The following is a 17414-nucleotide window of genomic DNA, read 5'->3' as shown; positions in this document are numbered from 1 at the left end:
TATGAAATATACAACAAACAAATTTAATGTATGTAAATGAAATTAATAAGTATCTTAATTAAGAACGAAAAAGTAGAATAGCTGTACGTTTTCAAATATATTTTACTAAATAGTCATCGATGTATTATGAATCCACATTAAGCATTACAACAGATTAAATAAATATAAATGAGTAAACAAAGTCATCAAATGTTGAAAAAAATATTTACAAATTTAATTATTCATAAATTTATTAAATCTTAAGTTTTTTTTCAAATAAATCTAATTTTTAAAAAGAAATTCCAAAAAACTTGTAAGTAAGATCTATTCAAATTTCAACAATCTAAACTAAAAAAACTAGAATATTATTTTAAATTATATCTTTATTATTTATATATTTTGAATTTGATTCCAAAATATATTATAATAATTTATTAATATTATTGTTTTTTAATTAGAACTAAAATAATTGATATATTAATTTTTAGATATTTTTATAAATATTAAGATTCATTTGAATTCATAAATACTTGAATTTTTATAGATAATTATCTTATAAATTAAAAATATTAATATATTTAAAATCTATTTGTTAGTTTATCATCTAGGATTTTAATTATGTAATCATAATGTGATATATCAATTGTAAAATATAATTATTTATGTGTGTTATGACATATTATGATATGATAATTTAAACAAATTTATATTTTGTTGTGATTTAGTATTTACAGTGACATTTTTTAAAATTAAAGATTTTTGTATTTGAAGTATTTGAATTAAGGATTTTTTTAACTTTATGGATTTTAAAATTTAATTTTCGGGGTTTTTTCAAAATAGTTTGTAATAAAATGTAACGTAGCATTGGTACAAAAGGGCGAATCCGGTAATCAACTGCGTTTCCACGTTAAGACATTGACGCAAAACGAGAATGACCTGAGAGAGACATCGACGAACAAGGAAACTGACCGTCGCTTTTTTTTCCCCCTCATGTCTTTCATTCTTCGCAGCCTCTTTAATCTGACCAATCCAAGGATCAAACTTGCCTCTTCATGGAGGAAAATTTTCTGGGTCTTTTCTCTTGTCAATAAAGAATTGATTTTTTTTTTGTTTGCTCTCGTTCTCCATTGACGTTGAAGCAGAGGTTCGGGCTTCTAAATTCTAATGGCTGCTTAAGCATATCGTCTCTCTGTCTCTCTCACTAGATGATCTTCTCTTTTGCAGAGGTGAGATCTTCCGTGCTTTTTCTCATCTGGGTATCGATTGGTTTGAACATTTACAAGTTTCTGAAGCTTATCATAGAGGTCTTGTTATTATTGATATTTGTGATTGAGAAGCGTGGAACTTTACAGGACCCTTCATGGGTATGATTGCTTTCGTTTGTAATTTCATCCTTCAGACTAGTATAAGGGCTGTTGTATGGTTTAAGTTTAAGGTACTGATCGAGTTTAGCAGGTGGGATAAGTTTTAGTCCTTCAAAGTTCTAACAAAAGGTGCGTTTGCAATCAGAGGCTTTTCATAATTGAAAATCTTTTCTCCTTCTCTATATGCTCTGCTTATTCAGGAGAAAATAATTTATAACTGCAACAGTTGAATTGCTAATCTGATGTATGTTCAAGGGAATTAAGGTTACATCTGTTTAACCATTTGATTGCAAGTTTATTAGGGCAGCACAGTGCACAAAGCATCCCGTTGAGCGGGGGTCTGTAGAAGGATCTGACCACAAGGGTGTATTTGTAGGCAAATCTTACCTTGTAGAATATGCTGCAAGTTTATTCAGAAGAAGAAAAAAAAATTCTGCACTGCTTTTGTTGTTGGCTTCTCTTTTGTGTTCTTAGCTTTTGTTGAACTTGTTCCTTTGTTTGATGATCCTATATTAGGATTGCTGTGTGCATAAGATACCTATGCTGAATTGGCCTTTTCTCCATCATTGGTTTATCTTAAACTATGCTTGCCGCTCTGACTGCTTGGTTTTGCAGTAAAAATATGTCCAAGAATGAGGAAGACATCGGTAACTCAGGCTGGTGTGGTTCATTTTTCACAAAGACCACAGACGATGTTGCAAAGGCTGTTGATGCTGCAATTAACTCACCAAGGCCTTCTGTGGTCTTTTCATCCAAAGAGGATGGTGGTGATAGCCCTCTGCAGAGATTTCAGAGGCAGGTCTCAAAAGCACTTAAAGGGTTCTATGAAACTCCTGAAAAAAATAATATAGCGTACAATCCAGAGGTTTTAACCAGTCAGAAGCGGCAGTGGGCAAAGTTTCAGGGGCAAAGTTTGGTATGTGTTTTTTTATGAAGTTAGACTACCAATCTCTTCACGTAAAGAAGCAATCACTTTTTTGTTGTGTGGAAAATCATGAATGATGGAGAAAACGAGGAAGATATTGAGATTGATGTGTTTTATAACATTTTTGTTATCATGTGCAGGATCATAAGCCGTTGAAAGATCCATCAAAGCTTTTCGAGAGCATGGTGGTGGTTGGACTTCATCCAAACTGTGATATTCGAGCACTTGAAAGGCAGTACATCTCACGAAAATCTGAAGGCTCTGGGAGGTTCCGAAGTGCATTGTCATCTCAGAATCATTCCCGTGTAGAACCTAGCCTTGAACCTCAGGTGGGTTCAATGGTATCTGAATATGTTCTCCATTTCCTTTCACTAATTCTGTTATTTATTTTCTGGAGGGTTCATCAGTTTGTGAATATTTTCTCCCTTTTGATTTCGCTAAATATGTTATTTATTTCCAGGTTTTACTTGTATACCCTCCTGATAAGCAGCTTCCACTTAAATACAAGGATCTTCTCTCATTTTGCTTTCCTGGAGGCGTGGAGGTTAGTTGATACTTCGTTTCATTTAAGCTTTGCTCGATCCTTTCTTACTTTGTCTTGCTTTTCAGTACTGTAATATGAAACTAATCATCTGCTATGCCTCTGTATTTCGGGCCATGAATTTCCCACTCGTGATGGCAGTCTAGAACGCTGGCTTGAGTTGTGTCAGAACTTCCTTGGGATACATTCTTTAGTACTGATACATGTTTACGCTCATTCTGTTTACACTAGATCTTTGAGTTAACTCACTGTTGATTTCCTTGTATCAGTTGGATGACTTCAACTGCGTCTGATCTATCATAGTTATGAACGAGTTTTCCAAAGGGATGGTCGACCCTTCCCTTGAAACATCAGAAATTTTGGCAGAAGGCGTAATCGTGCATGTGATTCACTGTGTTTATAGTTGAAGTTCATATTGCATCTGCTATCCCATTTTCAGCTTGCTTCATGTCATGGCGGTGTTCTTAAATTTGTTGTCTAACGATTTCAGGTTTATGCTGTTGAGAGAACTCCCTCGATGAGTGAATTGAATGAGATCATTCTTAGTCAGGTACTTGCCCAATATCAAGCATAGATGGGTAAAGATTGATGTTCATAGTTTTCTGTTTTGTGTTTAATTCTGTGGTGAGAATTCCTTGTGGTGTTCATCATTGTTTGAATTCATAAGCAATCGAAGTTTTATCGTATCACATGTGCTAATTTCAAATTCCATGATGCTGCTTTTTTCAGGAACGCCTCAGAGCTAGTGACCTTTCATTTGTATTTAGGTTACAGGCAAGTGACAAAATTCTTTCATGTAGTGTTCAATATCTCCTGTTTGTTTAACACATTACTGCTTCTCTTGGCTAATCATTAACATGGTGGTTTGTTGTCAGGTTGCTGATAATTCGACTTTGTATGGATGCTGCATACTAGTTGAAGAAATAGTAAACAAACCTTCCAGATTGGTTTCCACAGTTTTGGATAGAGAGCCTGCTTCCTCATCGTTATGCCGACATATTCTGACAACTCGCAGATGTTATTGCATCCTAACCAGGCTGCCCTTTTTCGAGCTACATTTCGATATATTAAATAGGTGTGTGCTATTCACTTTCAAGTCTTTCTTGTTTTCATGTGTTTCCCTCTAATGATATTATCTCGCTGGTGACAAATACAGATTATAAGTAAATGTAGTTAATCTCTCTTATTGCAGTTTTCCCTTCTTCTGTATTTGCTCACCTTCACCTTCCTTTCTGGTGTAGCATCTTCACAGAAGAAAGGCTAGTTCGATTGATGAGTGGCATCAATTATGTAGCTTTGGAACCCTCAATGTGTTACAGCAATGGAGAAACCTTAAATGACTTACCTGTGGAACAAAGAGATGCAGAGGACAGGCATGCACAAACTGCTTTGGCAAATTCCAAAGTTCATGAAGCTGATGAAGTGTCAGATAATGGAACTTGTGAGGAGAATTGGAAGGTTGAAGCCAACTTAGGTTTGTTGAAAAGAAATATTGATGACATATCTGATCATCCAGTTCCAACAAAAACAGGCTCGTGTTTCATAGGGCCTGAAGACCAAGTTGTCAAAGCTGCTTTTTCTTCACCAAATAGTAAGCAAGTCAGAGAAAGCGGTTTACCTGATCCTGGCCCATTGCTGCGGTTTCCTTCTTTGGATGAAAGTTCTGATTCTGGCTCTAGGTAAGTCATTTGGCACCGTTGATCCTCTGTTAAGTCCCATAACGAGCAACTTATAAAGAAAATATTCTGTAGGCTTTGATTTGAGCTCCTTATTTCTGTTTGTTTACTTAAGTACTTAAACTAGAATATACATGAAAAAATAAATAGTTTGGCCCTCTTTAAGAATTGAGTATGGGCATTAGCCATAAAATTCTGCTACTTGGCAAACCGAATTGAACTGACTGTGCTATCGTTGAGAATATTTGCAAAGCATCGATGTAGACCAAAAGAACCTTAGAGCTGGGTCCTCAAATCACTTGAAGCTATTTTGTTTTTGATTTGTTTCTTCATAAGTTATTTCTCTCTCTGAATCTTCTGCGCATGTAGGATATAACTTTCTTTTTGCAGCTTCCTGGCTTCCCCTTGTTAAGGTAGGAATTTTAGGACAGATGCAGATGATATTGAGACAGATGAAACATCTTTATCTGGTCAGGATGACTCAAGTTGTCATATTGATATCCTTGAGTGGGCAAAGGTTTGTCATCTTTGTTGCATTATTACTCTTGAAAGTTGCTTCTGTTGTGATTACGGTCATCTTAACTTCTAGTATTGGAATTTGACAAACCTTCTGATTCTTTCAGACAAAAAACAATGGGTCATTACAGATACTATGTGAATATTACCAGTTACAGTGCCCTACTAGGGGATCAACTCTTACAGTTCACCCGTTGGAGCATCTTCATCCACTGGAGTATCATAGACCTGATGAAGCGGCATTGCATACCGCTGCATGTATCGACCTAAGGTCACATAGTACTAGTCTAGAACTTGCTAAGGTATCAATGATTGTGGCTAAAGGTCTCGTGAACGTATTGCATCATATGATTTCTGTTGACCTATGTTTGACCTTTGGGTCCTCTCTTCCTTATTTGGGCTTCAGGCACACACTGTGCTCATGGCTGAGGAAGAAGCAGCTGCACTATCAACTTGGGCTGTTGCTTCATTATGTGGATCACTTCGGCTTGACAATGTGATTTCTTGCTTCTACTTGTAATTTTCACATACTAATCCAAACTTGTGATGAAGATGTAAAGAGATTTGCAAACATATATTGTTGTTTTAATCTCGTGGTAACTATAATATCATGTTTCCCAGTGGTCTATTATGGTCTTCTAGGCATGGTTTATTAGGAATCTGTGGACACTGAGTTGCACTCTGTTTCTGATGATGATTATGCTTTTTTCCTCTGGTTAGCGCTTTTGAATGTTGACCAATGTTGCAGTTCCTGCCCAGGTTACTAATTGAGCTTTGATCTGATGTTTCTCTTCTTTCTTGTAGGTGTTGACAGTGCTCACAGGTGCATTGCTTGAGAAGCAGATTGTATTAATCTGCTCTAACTTGGTAAACTAGAGTTCATGTAATTATTATTTGGTTCTATGCATAATTATACATTGCCTGATTTATCCTTTCATATGCCGAAATTCTCTTACTTATTAGCTTATTCAGTTTCTTTTTTTCTTTCTCCTGAAATATGCAGGGGCTCTTATGTGCCTCGGTGTTATCAATTATCCCCCTCATCCGCCCGTATAAATGGCAAAGCCTTTTAATGCCGGTATGATCCTGGGGTTTGTAAGGACTACTTAGCAATCTGTAGGTAGAGGTGCACCTTCTATGACTAATGGTAGATACTGATTTCCAGGTTTTGCCAGATGATATGCTGGAATTTTTGGATGCCCCAGTACCTTACATAGTGAGTTTATGAACTTAAATCCTTGCATGCTTGAAAAAGTTGGTGTTGAAGAATGAAATGTGATTTAGGTTTCATATTACAAATATTAAAAGTAGGCATCCTTTTTTGCCTTCCCTTCATCATAAGAAGCTAATTTTTTGCTCTCGACTAAGAGGTTATGCTTGATTGTAGGTTGGTGTAAAGAACAAAACAAGTGTAGTTCAGTCAAAGCTAACCAATGTTATTGTTGTGGATGTTAACAAGAACCTGGTCAGTCTCGACCTGACCCATCTCATTATATTGCACTACTTGATCTCTCAACATGGAAATTTCTCGTACTAAACATTTTGGAAACATTGTTCTCCTTGTATTTCACCTGTTTATGTACGACGTCTAACAAATGGCTTGTATCTCCTTGTCACCCATTCTGATCTCACACTGTATGCCTCTGGCGTTAGGAAGTTGACAAGTTCTTTTCTTTCTTTATCATCTTTGTGTTGTACAGATTAAGTCACCATCTTTCCCTCAGCTGCCTCAGTATCGAGAGTTATATAGGGCACTGAGTCCTTATCACGCAAAGCTCGTTGGAGAAAACTACCTAGCAAAGAAAAGACCAATCTATGAAAGTACAGATGTCCAGGTTTCTCTCTCTCTCTCTCCCTTCTCTCTGAATAGAGTGATCTATAGCGCGTGCTGAATGGGCAGATTATTTCTGTCTCAACGCCTCTGCCCCCTCGTTTATATGTGGTTGCAGTTTTATCTTTCCATGAAGCAATGTATTTCTTCTTTTGTGATTTTATTTGCTAGCAATATGTTTTGTTATTTATAATCAATCTAGGTTTGGGAAACACATTTGGTCCATAATTTTATGAACATGATTTATATGCTTGATGTATGTTGGCACCTATTCCCTTGTATTTTTACATTAAATGTTTGAGGGATCATTCAGTATTATCCTTACGTCATTCACTGGATCCTTATTTTAATTATTCACAGGCGGAGGCTGCAAAAGGTTTCCTCGGTGTCCTAAGGTCGTACCTTGATTCTTTTTGCTCTAACTTGCGGTCGCACACCATTACAAATGTACAATCCAATAACGATAAGGTTTGTGTTTCACCCTACTGTCCAGAGGTTCTCTTCTGCAATATTTAAGGTGTCACAGGTTACAAGAAATGTTTGGGGGAAGAAGAAAGAGGAAAGATTTTTGATAGTATAGGTTTCTAAGCGTCTAGGTGTATGAGTATCCTTGTTCAATTGAATAAAACATTAGCAGAATTATAGCATCCTAACCAGTAAGACCAAAGGATTTTCTCCTCCCAATAGCTTGTATTTTGTTGGCTAGCGAAGATAGGGAAGAAAGGAAGAAATTCTCCTGACCTTGAGCTGTTAGTGCAAGGACTTGACCTGTGACCAGATCTTTTTCATGGGACCGTAGCACAATCCTATCAGCTAGATATCTAGAGTTAAAACATCCATGTTCCGTTATGTTTTGTTGTTCTTTGATCCTACACTATCACAGGGAGATCATTTAGGTCATTTGGTGAAGAGGACGTAACATTACAATAAAAGGAAAAAAAAATGATCAAATGTTGCTGTAAATATTAGGGAACTGCGGACTGCAATATTCAGTTCTACAATGAAACTTTGTTCGTTGCATACGGGATTCCTGGTATATTGATCTTGAGCTTGTCTAAAACCTTTCTTTCAGGTATCGCTTCTGTTTAAGGAAAGTTTCATCGACTCATTCCCAAGCCGACATCGCGCATTCATGAAGGTGAGTATTTTGCATCACTTATCATTTTGGCATTCCCCATATGTTTTATGTTATTAGCAAATCGCTTGATGCTTTATTTGTAAGACAATACCGTCCATTTTTTTTTTGTTAAAGTTGGAAACAATAGCCATTATCGTTTGGGTATGCGATGGCTTAAATCCTATGCATGCAATAGCTTGAGATGTAAAAGAAAATCAAGAATTGCTCCTGGGTAGTGTAAAGGGAAATTCATCTCAGCAATGGATCAACCCCTTGAAACATGTTCATGTTGTTATCTTTTTCTCATTGTCTTGAAAGAAATGCTGATTACTTTTCTGTGACTATTGTCATTGCCTTGGCAAGCAGGTTTTTGTGGACACTCAACTCTTCTCTGTACATACGGATCTCGTTCTTTCCTTCATCCAGAAGCTATAGAGTTCCTTCCATACAAAAGTGTTGGTAAGAAAAAAGTCACACTGGTCTGATGTAACAGGAGCTTGCACTATATTGTATCTGTCACAATCCATTTGTAAGAGTTTCTGAGATTAGAATCTATGAAAGTGGGTCTCTCGGGCGAATAATTTCATTGGAAACCTCGGAGAATGCAAGATTATACTTAGCAGAGTTGGTGTCATCAGAAGTTGGGGTTTGTCCGAAGCAAGAACAGCTCAGTTTCTTCCATTTCCAAGCCCCTCCTCGAAGTTTAAGGTACAATCTTGATGCATAACTTAACTGTGGTTGTGTTGTAAGACTGGGTTAGATTTTGAGTGAGTCTGCACTGTATACATGGTTTTTGCTATTACATGAAGTGATAGTTCTTGATTTTGATGATGGAAACCAAAGGCCAATGGCAATGGATTCCAAAGGGGAAACAAATAGTGATATGTTTTTTACCCAGAAGAAAAAAGAAGACATTGACATGGGTTTTTTTTTTTTTTTTTTTTTTTTGCAAGTTTTTGGTCAAAGTTGAGGCATCTGTTTGGTCAAAACCCTAAAACAATGGGACAGACAAATCTGCAGTTCTCAGCTTTGCCCTCTTTTATATTTGCCAAATGGAAAGAAAGTCCAAATAGTGTTGTGGTGGTTGTAGGTTGGTTTTTGCAAGTTGAAAGAATAGTAGAGCAAAAACAAAGATTACAATGCACAATGCATATATATATATATATATATATATATGCACATAGATATGCGTATGTATATACAAAAATAAAAGAGAAGAAAAATAAAGAAAGCAAAAGAGAGTTGCAGTAAAAGCCTGTGTAACTCAGTGAGCACACACACAAGTCTTCCATCTGAATCCTCACATCTAGTGAAAAAACTTAATTATGATGATGACCCACCAATTGTCTTCCATTTACAAGAGTACCCAAAAAAAAATTCATTTCAATATTCTCATCTTTAAGAACAAACTTAGCAATTCCTTAAGGTACAAATTTATCATTGAATCTAAAATGCATGGTTGCATATTAGTCATGTAGGTGAAAGATTTGAACTTTCTATACATATGATGGAGAAGGGAAGAAAGGCAATGGTTGCTTTCCTGTTCTTTCACATTAGCAACAGAATGCGTCTCAATCTTTCCTTGGCATGAAGTATTCAGCCGAGTGAAACAAGAAAGCAACCAAGAAATGGTGATAATGGTGAAACATATGTAGCATGTATACATATATATATGTGTGTATATATATATAGAGAGAGAGAGAGGTGCATGGGATTCAGTGGAGAGAGAGAGAGAGAGCAGAGAAGTGATCAGATAGGGTCATAATGTATAAAGAGCTCTGACACACAGTCACTGACTCAGAAATTACAGTCTCCTGCTTCACTCCTCCACTTTGGGCTTCACTGCCCTTTTTCCATTATCAGTTTTCCCACCTTAAAATCTATTCTGAGTTTCTTAAATCTTCTCTGCATTTACATGTTCATTAGTCTCACTTAATCTCAATGATTGCGAGGTTAATTATCATACGTAGCCCTCCTCTCTGCACCTCGTGTGAGTGGTAGTCTCATTTGCCATTAGTATGAGCTTCTAGTGAGAAAAGCTGTACACCTCACTGTTCATTACTGACACAAGACAGTAAAAATGTAACAAAGAGAGCCAAATTCACAAATCTTGAGTTTTGTGATAAGGAATGGTCCAAACGTTACACAAGAGTTGCACGAAAATGAAAAGAAACAAACGACGGAGAAAGAAAACAAAAGTGTGAAACAGAGAATGGGGACGTGGAACGGAACACAGAGATTCTGCAGGCGCAAATGGACGCTTTATCAATAAAAACATACCTACTCTCTACACTTGTAACCCTCTCTCTGCTTCATTAATGCCATGGACCAAACCCCAAATTCTTCTCTGTAACCACCCTTGTACTCTTCTTCTTCTTATACTGAACTAACCCTCTCAGTCCTCTGAAACCACCACCTTCGCTTTACTCTCTCTCTCTCTCTCTCTCTCTCTCTCTCTCTCTCTCTCTCTCTCTGTGTATCAATGGCGACGACTAGGGTGCCTTTCACTGAATCACAGTGGGAAGAGCTTGAACACCAAGCCGTCATCTTCAAGTACATAGTGGCTGGTGTTCCTGTTCCTCCTGATCTTCTCTTCCCCATCAGAAGAACCTTGATCTCTTCTTCTTCTTCCTCGTTGCACTTGTCCTCCAAGTTCTTCTCTCACGCTTCTACTCCACACTGTAAGCGAAAGAAGAGGAAATTATCTATGCTTTTGTTCTTTCTTTATCACATTTCATTTACTCGGTAAAATTTGTTTGTGGGTTCAACTGTACATCCAAAAATTTCAAAGCTTTTCTTCTAAAACTGAAAACTTTCCTCTTAATACTGTCATCAAGACGATAATTCCTGTTTCTGTAGTGTTGTTTCATCTCTTATGGCGAGAATTTCTTTTGGGTTTCACCTGGACGGAGCGCGCACACACACATATATGTTTACATATCATTAAAAAAAAAGCAACTTTCATTGATTTTACATCTTTTGGGATCATGAGTTTCTCGTTTCTTCTTGAAAATCGACGTGGGTGCTCTCAAGTTTTGAACATTCATGGCAACAAGCGAACACAGAAACACCAAAACATGGATTTTGTTCTTGTTATTTTTTCTTGTGGACAGAAACGTATTGTGGTGGCTATTTGTTTATGCAGTTTCGTGGAACGTGTACGATATGGGATTCGGAAGAAAGATGGATCCTGAACCAGGAAGATGCAGAAGAACCGACGGCAAAAAATGGAGGTGCTCGAAGGAAGCCTATCCAGACTCCAAGTACTGCGAGAGGCACATGCACAGAGGCAAGAACCGTTCAAGAAAGCCTGTGGAATTCTCAATCACTTCTTCTTCTTCCTCATCTGTTTCTGCAACTTCGTCGACTTTCTCCTTCAACAACCTCAAAGACACTGCTAATCTCCCTTCTCTCTGCCTGAACACCGCACCTCTCTCCAGACCAGCTAACGATGACCCCAGGTAGGCTTTTAAGGCATAACTCTGTCTCTGTTCGTGTTCTGTAATGAATCAGAAACACCATTGTAAAACAGAGCTACAGCGTTTTGCCCATGATTTTACTGTTTGTCCTGAAATAAGTGGATATATGAAGAACTTAGCGATGTCTTTGGTTTACGGTGAAGGGGAAGAAGGAGAGGTGTGTACATGGACGACTTCTTCTCCACAGAACCTTCTGGGTCGATCAGAAGCTTCTCTGGTTCATCAATGGTGGATGGTTCGCGGGGATTCACGCCTCTGGCTGCATCCTCGTACTTCCAGAAGCATAGGAACAACAACTACTACTCTGTGGGAGGAGCAGCAAAGGATGAGAAGCCAAACCATCATTGCTTCATATTGGGCACGGATATCGCAGCACGTGAAACGCCATTGATGCTCGGAAAGAAGATGAAGCAAGGTGAAGATCATGAAGTGGAAGAAGAAGAAGAAGAAGAACAGCAAAGGAACAAGAGAGTTCATAGGTTCCTTGATGAATGGCCTTCTTCCAACACTTCATCTGTTTCTACATCACTCATCATTTGATGCTTTTGCCTCACATTAAATTGTGGAACTGCACTCTCTCTCTCTCTCTCATCTAATTAAGAATTTGCTTCAATAGTATATGGTTGTATATATTTGGTATTTATGTGAGTTAAAAATCTTGGGCATATATATATATATATATATATATGTGACTATATTATACTATATGGACGTAAGAAATCCATCCCCATTGATCGTTCAATCTTTATCACATTTAAGAATGTATTTTGATGAATGATACACAACACTAATTAATTGTCTTTATTACTCTTGCAAATATTGAGTTGAATTTTAAATGTTATAGGGTCTTTTGTTCCATTCCCATAGAAACATATATTTTTTTAATATTTCCATATAATTACAATTTGTCAAAGAAACTCAAAAAAGTTTTCTATAAATACAAATATATTTAACAAAAAAAAAAGGGTTAAAGTTACTGTTTTTAGATCTTTTCTTTCAATGCTCTCCCTATTTTTGCATCTTTATTAAATGAAAGAGCACAACTATCCCATTTGTTTCAAAGGTTGAAGGGAAAATTGATAGCTCACATTCCCTAGTTAGGTTCCTGCCATACTTATCAAAATAACTTCAATTTGGAGTGTGTTTTTAGCCATTTTGTGTGTGGCAACAAATGATTATGATTCCATATTTTTTTTTCAAAGTATTACAATACTATTGTGTATTGTTAAAGCAGTAAATGTATGTATTTAAAAATGTAAACGTTCGAATGAATATTATTCAACAGATTGTACACATATATATACTCGTACAAGTATGCTTTGAAGTTTGCATAACATGGTATTTACAAATATCATAAATATGAAGAAGATATTCCCTAGAGGAAGAATGTTGTTCCCATGACGTTAAAGTCACAACCATCATAAATATGGTCTAACACGCCCCCTCAAGATGGAGCATCGGAGGTGAGTCCAATCTTGATACAAAGGTCATGGAAAGAAGCCCGAGCAAGAGGTTTGGTCAAGGCATCAGCAAGTTGATCCTTTGATGAAACGTGAATAACTCGAAGAGAACCATCCGTCACTTGACTACGAACAAACAGATAATCAAGAGCCAGATGCTTCATGCGAGAATGGAACACCGGGTTCGAGCTAAGATAGGTAGCTCCAACATTATCACAGTAGATTGTAGGAGCCGACGGTAGAGAGATTCCGAGTTCGGAGAGTAAGGTGACGATCCATCGAAGCTCAGCTGATGTATTAGCTACCGAACGATATTCAGCCTCAGTCGAAGATCGGGAATGACCAGGAAGCTTCTTGGAGGACCATGAAACAGGATGCTTGCCAAGGTATATAACATATGCGCCGGTAGACTTGAAGTCACCAGGATCACCAGCCCAATCGGCATCACTAAAGGCATGAAGAGACCGAGAATTAGTCGCGACAAAGAAAATTCCAGCCTCACGAGTGCCACTCAAGTATCGAAGGACACGTTTGGCCGCAAGCCAATTCTCGTCCGTTGGAGCATGCATAAATTGAGATAGCTTGTTTACGGCAAAAAAAACATCCGGTCTCGTCAAGGAAAGATACGGAAGGCTACCGATCACCGTACGAAAGTCGGATGGATCTGAGAGTAAAGATCCCGACTGAAGGGTTAGCCGAGAAGTGGATGCCATTGGCGTTGCCACTGCCTTGGAATCCGACATCTTGGTGCGAGTAAGCAAGTCATTAATGTATTTGCGTTGGCTGATGAATAATCCCTTAGATGTACGTGTCACTTCCACTCCAAGGAAGAATGACAGATTACCAAGATCTTTAATTGAGAACCGAGCTCCAAGCGAGGAGATGAATGACTGAATGTGATCCAAATTGATGCGGTGACAATAAGGTCGTCAACATAGACGAGAACTAAGAGAATGGCATCATTGTTGCGTCAGAAGAAAAGAGATGCATCGACAAGGGAGTTCATAAAGCCGTAATCCAGTAGAAATCCACGTAGCTCCGAATACGAAGCGCGAGGAGCTTGTTTAAGCCCATATATAGCTTTATGAAGCTTACACACAAAATCCGGACGATCACGATCCACAAACCCGGGAGGTTGAGACATAAATACCTCATCATTGAGACGACCTTGTAGGAAAGCATTATTAACGTCGAGTTGCCGAATGGACCAATGATGTGTCACGGCAAGGCTGAGAACCAAACGAATGGTTGTGGGCTTCACCACCGGACTGAAAGTATCATGAAAATCCACACCTGGACGTTGATGAAAACCTTTGGCAACTAAATGAGCCTTGAACCGATCAACCGAACCATCGGATTGGTCTTAACCCGGAAAACCCATTTGCAACCTACAGTGTTTGCAGCAGAGTCAGGTGGTACAAGTTCCCATGTTCCATTACGGACGACGGTGTTGAACTCATCAACCATAGCAGAGCGCGTGAGCGCCTGTGAAGCCGAGAGCGGTTCCCTGGGAACAGAAGTCAAAGATGCAGTCAAAGTGAGTTTTTGCACAGGTTTAACTATATTGTTCTTCCCTCGAGTGATCATAGGATGTCTATTCCTTGGCGGAGACGCAAGCGAACTAGCCGGAGAAGCTATGTCGGCAGATAACGGATCAGGCGAGGACGCAGCTGGAACTTCTTCCGAGCGTTCCAACAGCGAAGGAGCTACACATAGGGGCGAGTGTGATGGAGATGGAGAGACCGGCGGAGTAAAGGGAATTACAGGGAAGGCAAGGGAATCCGACGAAGTAGGAGCTTCGCACGGAGACGGGACATCCAAAGAATGACGAGAAGGCCGAAATCGAGAGAGGTCCGCAAAGGAAAAAATGGAGCGGTGAAAAATGACGTGACGAGACACAAACAGTGAGAGGTGAGGATGTCAAAACAAACGTAAGCATTTTGAGTGAGAGAATGCCCGAGAAAGACACAAGGAGAGGATTTTGGGTCAAGTTTGTGTTGGTTGTAAGGTCGAAGCCAAGGGTAACACAAACAACCGAAAGTTTGAAACTTTTCATAATTCGGAGACAAATCGAAGAGAGACTCATAAGGGAAAGACATCGAAAGTATCGGTGTGGGAAGACGATTAATGAGAAACATGGCCATGGTAAAAGCAAAAGACCAAAAAGTGATAGGGAGAGAAGCATGATGAAGAAGAGAGAGATCGGTTTCGACAATATGTTGATGTTTTCGTTCAGAGATACCATTGTGTTCGGGGGTATGAGGAGGAGTAGTAAAATGAGAGATACCTTGGGCAGCAAGAAAAGACCGTAAAGCAATGAATTCACCTCCATTATCGGTGTAGAGGGAGACAATGGAAGATGAAAATTTTGACTCGACCAATGATTTGAAACAAATAAAGGTTTCCCGAACTTGAGACTTGTGTTTAAGAGGATATAGCCACGAATAACGTATGAAGTGGTCAACAAATAAAACGTAATATTTGAAACCATCAATAGAAAGAATGGGTGAAGTCCAAACATCGGAGAAAATAAGTTCGAGGGGTCTAGAAGAAGAAATAGAGGACTCTGAAAATGGGAGTTTATGACTTTTATTGCGAGAGCAAGAATCACAAAAAAAAAAAGATGAATCCCGAGACAATGGTAATTTGAACTTGGACACAACATGACAGACAGTAGAAAAAGACGGATGACCTAAACGATAGCGCCACTCAGACAACGAGGGTTTTAGACACGACAAAGAGACATGAGGAGACGAGATAAAAGAGGAAGCCGGCCACTCATACACACCATTTTTAAGCTTTCCCTTGAGAAGAGCCGCCCCCGTGTTTAGATCCTTCACCTGAAACGAATCAGAAAAGAATTCAACCGAGACCGAGTTAGAATCGCATAATCGGGAAACCGAAATAAGTTTTTTATGCATTGCCGGAACACAAAGAACATGTGTAAGAGATAGAGGGCGAGTCTAGGAAGAGGTCGAGAGAAAACCCGTATGTATAATGGGAAGACTCGACCCATCGCCGAGAATCACTTCGTCACCACCGCGGTATGGGCTGTGCAAAGACAAGGTGTCGAGATCCGACGTAATGTGATGTGAAGCCCTGCTGTCAACAAGCCAAGGAGAGGCATCATACTGCTGCATAACCGTGTGATTAACATGGGGTTTCCAAGGCCGAGGAGAATATGGCGGAAATGGTGAAGACTGAGGAGAGCCGCCGAGAATGCCTGATGCAGAAATAAGCCGAAATTGAGGACACCGCTGAGCCGAGTGTCCTTGAACACCACAGGCTTGAAACTTACCGAGATAGCCACGAGAAGAGCCATGAGTGGGGCGATGCATATGATGGCCTCGGGGAGGACCATTGCCACGAAAGGCTGGTCGCGACCGTGGGTTGGTAACATTGGCCGTGACAGGGAAGAGAGATGGCGTCACAACAGACGAGATGGCGAGCTTGGCTTCATGGTGAAGCAGTTTCTCATGAAGTTCTTCCACAGAGATAGGTGAGTCCTTTGCCTGAACCATGTCGATGACAGGTTTGAAATCAACCGGCAAGCCCTCCAAGATGGCATCAAGAAGATCCTCAAGATCAAGAGGCTTTCCAAGCAGTGCAAGTTCATCAGATTTCGAGAGAATAAATCGCAAATAATCGTCGATAGACTGCGAACCTTTGGTAGATCTTTTGATCTGATCCCTGAGTTGAAGAAGATGTCCCCGAGAGGCTTTGCCATATATGTTGGCAAGTGAAGCCCAAGCATCACGGACAGACCGCGAGCGTGCTACCATCGGCTGCAGGGGCAAGCTGATAGTGTCAAGAAGAGCAGAGAACAACAATCTGTCTTGTTGTCGGAAAGGTTCGAAGGCCGGATTTGCAACAAGGGAGTCATCACAAGAGATCATGGCTACCGGAACAATGTTGTTGTCTAGAATGAAGCATTCCAGATTGTGCCCTTCAAGGAGAGCACGAATTTGCACACTCCACGTGATGTAGTTTGTGGAAGTGAGTTTTGTCACATTGGACATGTTGATGCTAATGAGGGATTGTTGCGGTGCTTGAGGATTAAAGGCAACAGCAGAGGACCACTACAAAAAAATCCTCGAATTCCAACGGATTTTCCAACGGATTTTCAACGGCGTTTCAACGACGATTTCCGTTAAAATTCCGTTGAAAATTTCCAACGGCTATCCGTTGGAAACACCCGTTGGAAATTTTTAACGGAATTTTCAACGTATTCAATTGAAAAATTGGGTTGGAAATTTCCAACGGTATTTCCAACGGATATCCGTTGGAAATTTTCAACGGATTAACGTTAGAAAAATCGGTTGCAAATATTTAACGGAGTTCCAACGGATGTTTGTTAGAAAACAATTACAACGGAATTCCAACGGATGCCGGTTGGAAATTTTTTTGAAATTTTTTTTAAAAAATTCCAACGGATGCCGGTTGGAATTTTTTTTGGAAATTTTTTTAAAAAAAATTCCAACCGAATTCCAACGGACATCGGTTGAAAATTTGGATTTTAATTGAAA

The 17414-nt window shown here is 39.1% G+C and overlaps 1 protein-coding gene and 1 pseudogene across 1 annotated transcript; both read left to right on the top strand.

The window, feature by feature from the left end:
* Positions 1–896: 896 nt before the first annotated feature.
* LOC104815329 lies at positions 897–8863 on the top strand (annotated as a pseudogene).
* A 1355-nt stretch (positions 8864–10218) lies between these two features.
* LOC104815328 (growth-regulating factor 6) lies at positions 10219–12058 on the top strand. Its single transcript, XM_010543681.2, has 3 exons — positions 10219–10630; positions 11095–11410; positions 11572–12058. Exons 1-3 carry the CDS (start codon positions 10432–10434, stop codon positions 11966–11968), a joined length of 912 nt encoding a protein of 303 aa, XP_010541983.1. The 5' UTR covers positions 10219–10431; the 3' UTR covers positions 11969–12058.
* Positions 12059–17414: the final 5356 nt, after the last annotated feature.

Source organism: Tarenaya hassleriana, unplaced genomic scaffold, assembly GCF_000463585.1.
Source record: "Tarenaya hassleriana unplaced genomic scaffold, ASM46358v1 Cleome23, whole genome shotgun sequence".
Lineage (NCBI taxonomy): Eukaryota > Viridiplantae > Streptophyta > Magnoliopsida > Brassicales > Cleomaceae > Tarenaya > Tarenaya hassleriana.
This window is presented reverse-complemented; position numbering and strand designations above follow the sequence as displayed.

Coding starts and splice junctions, on each gene's coding strand:
- LOC104815328 (XM_010543681.2), top strand. CDS start 10,432: ATGGCGACGACTAGGGTGCCTTTCACTGAATCACAGTGGGAAGAGCTT. Junction 10,631..11,094: donor TCACGCTTCTACTCCACACT/GTAAGCGAAAGA, acceptor TTGTTTATGCAG/TTTCGTGGAACGTGTACGAT. Junction 11,411..11,571: donor CCAGCTAACGATGACCCCAG/GTAGGCTTTTAA, acceptor TTTACGGTGAAG/GGGAAGAAGGAGAGGTGTGT.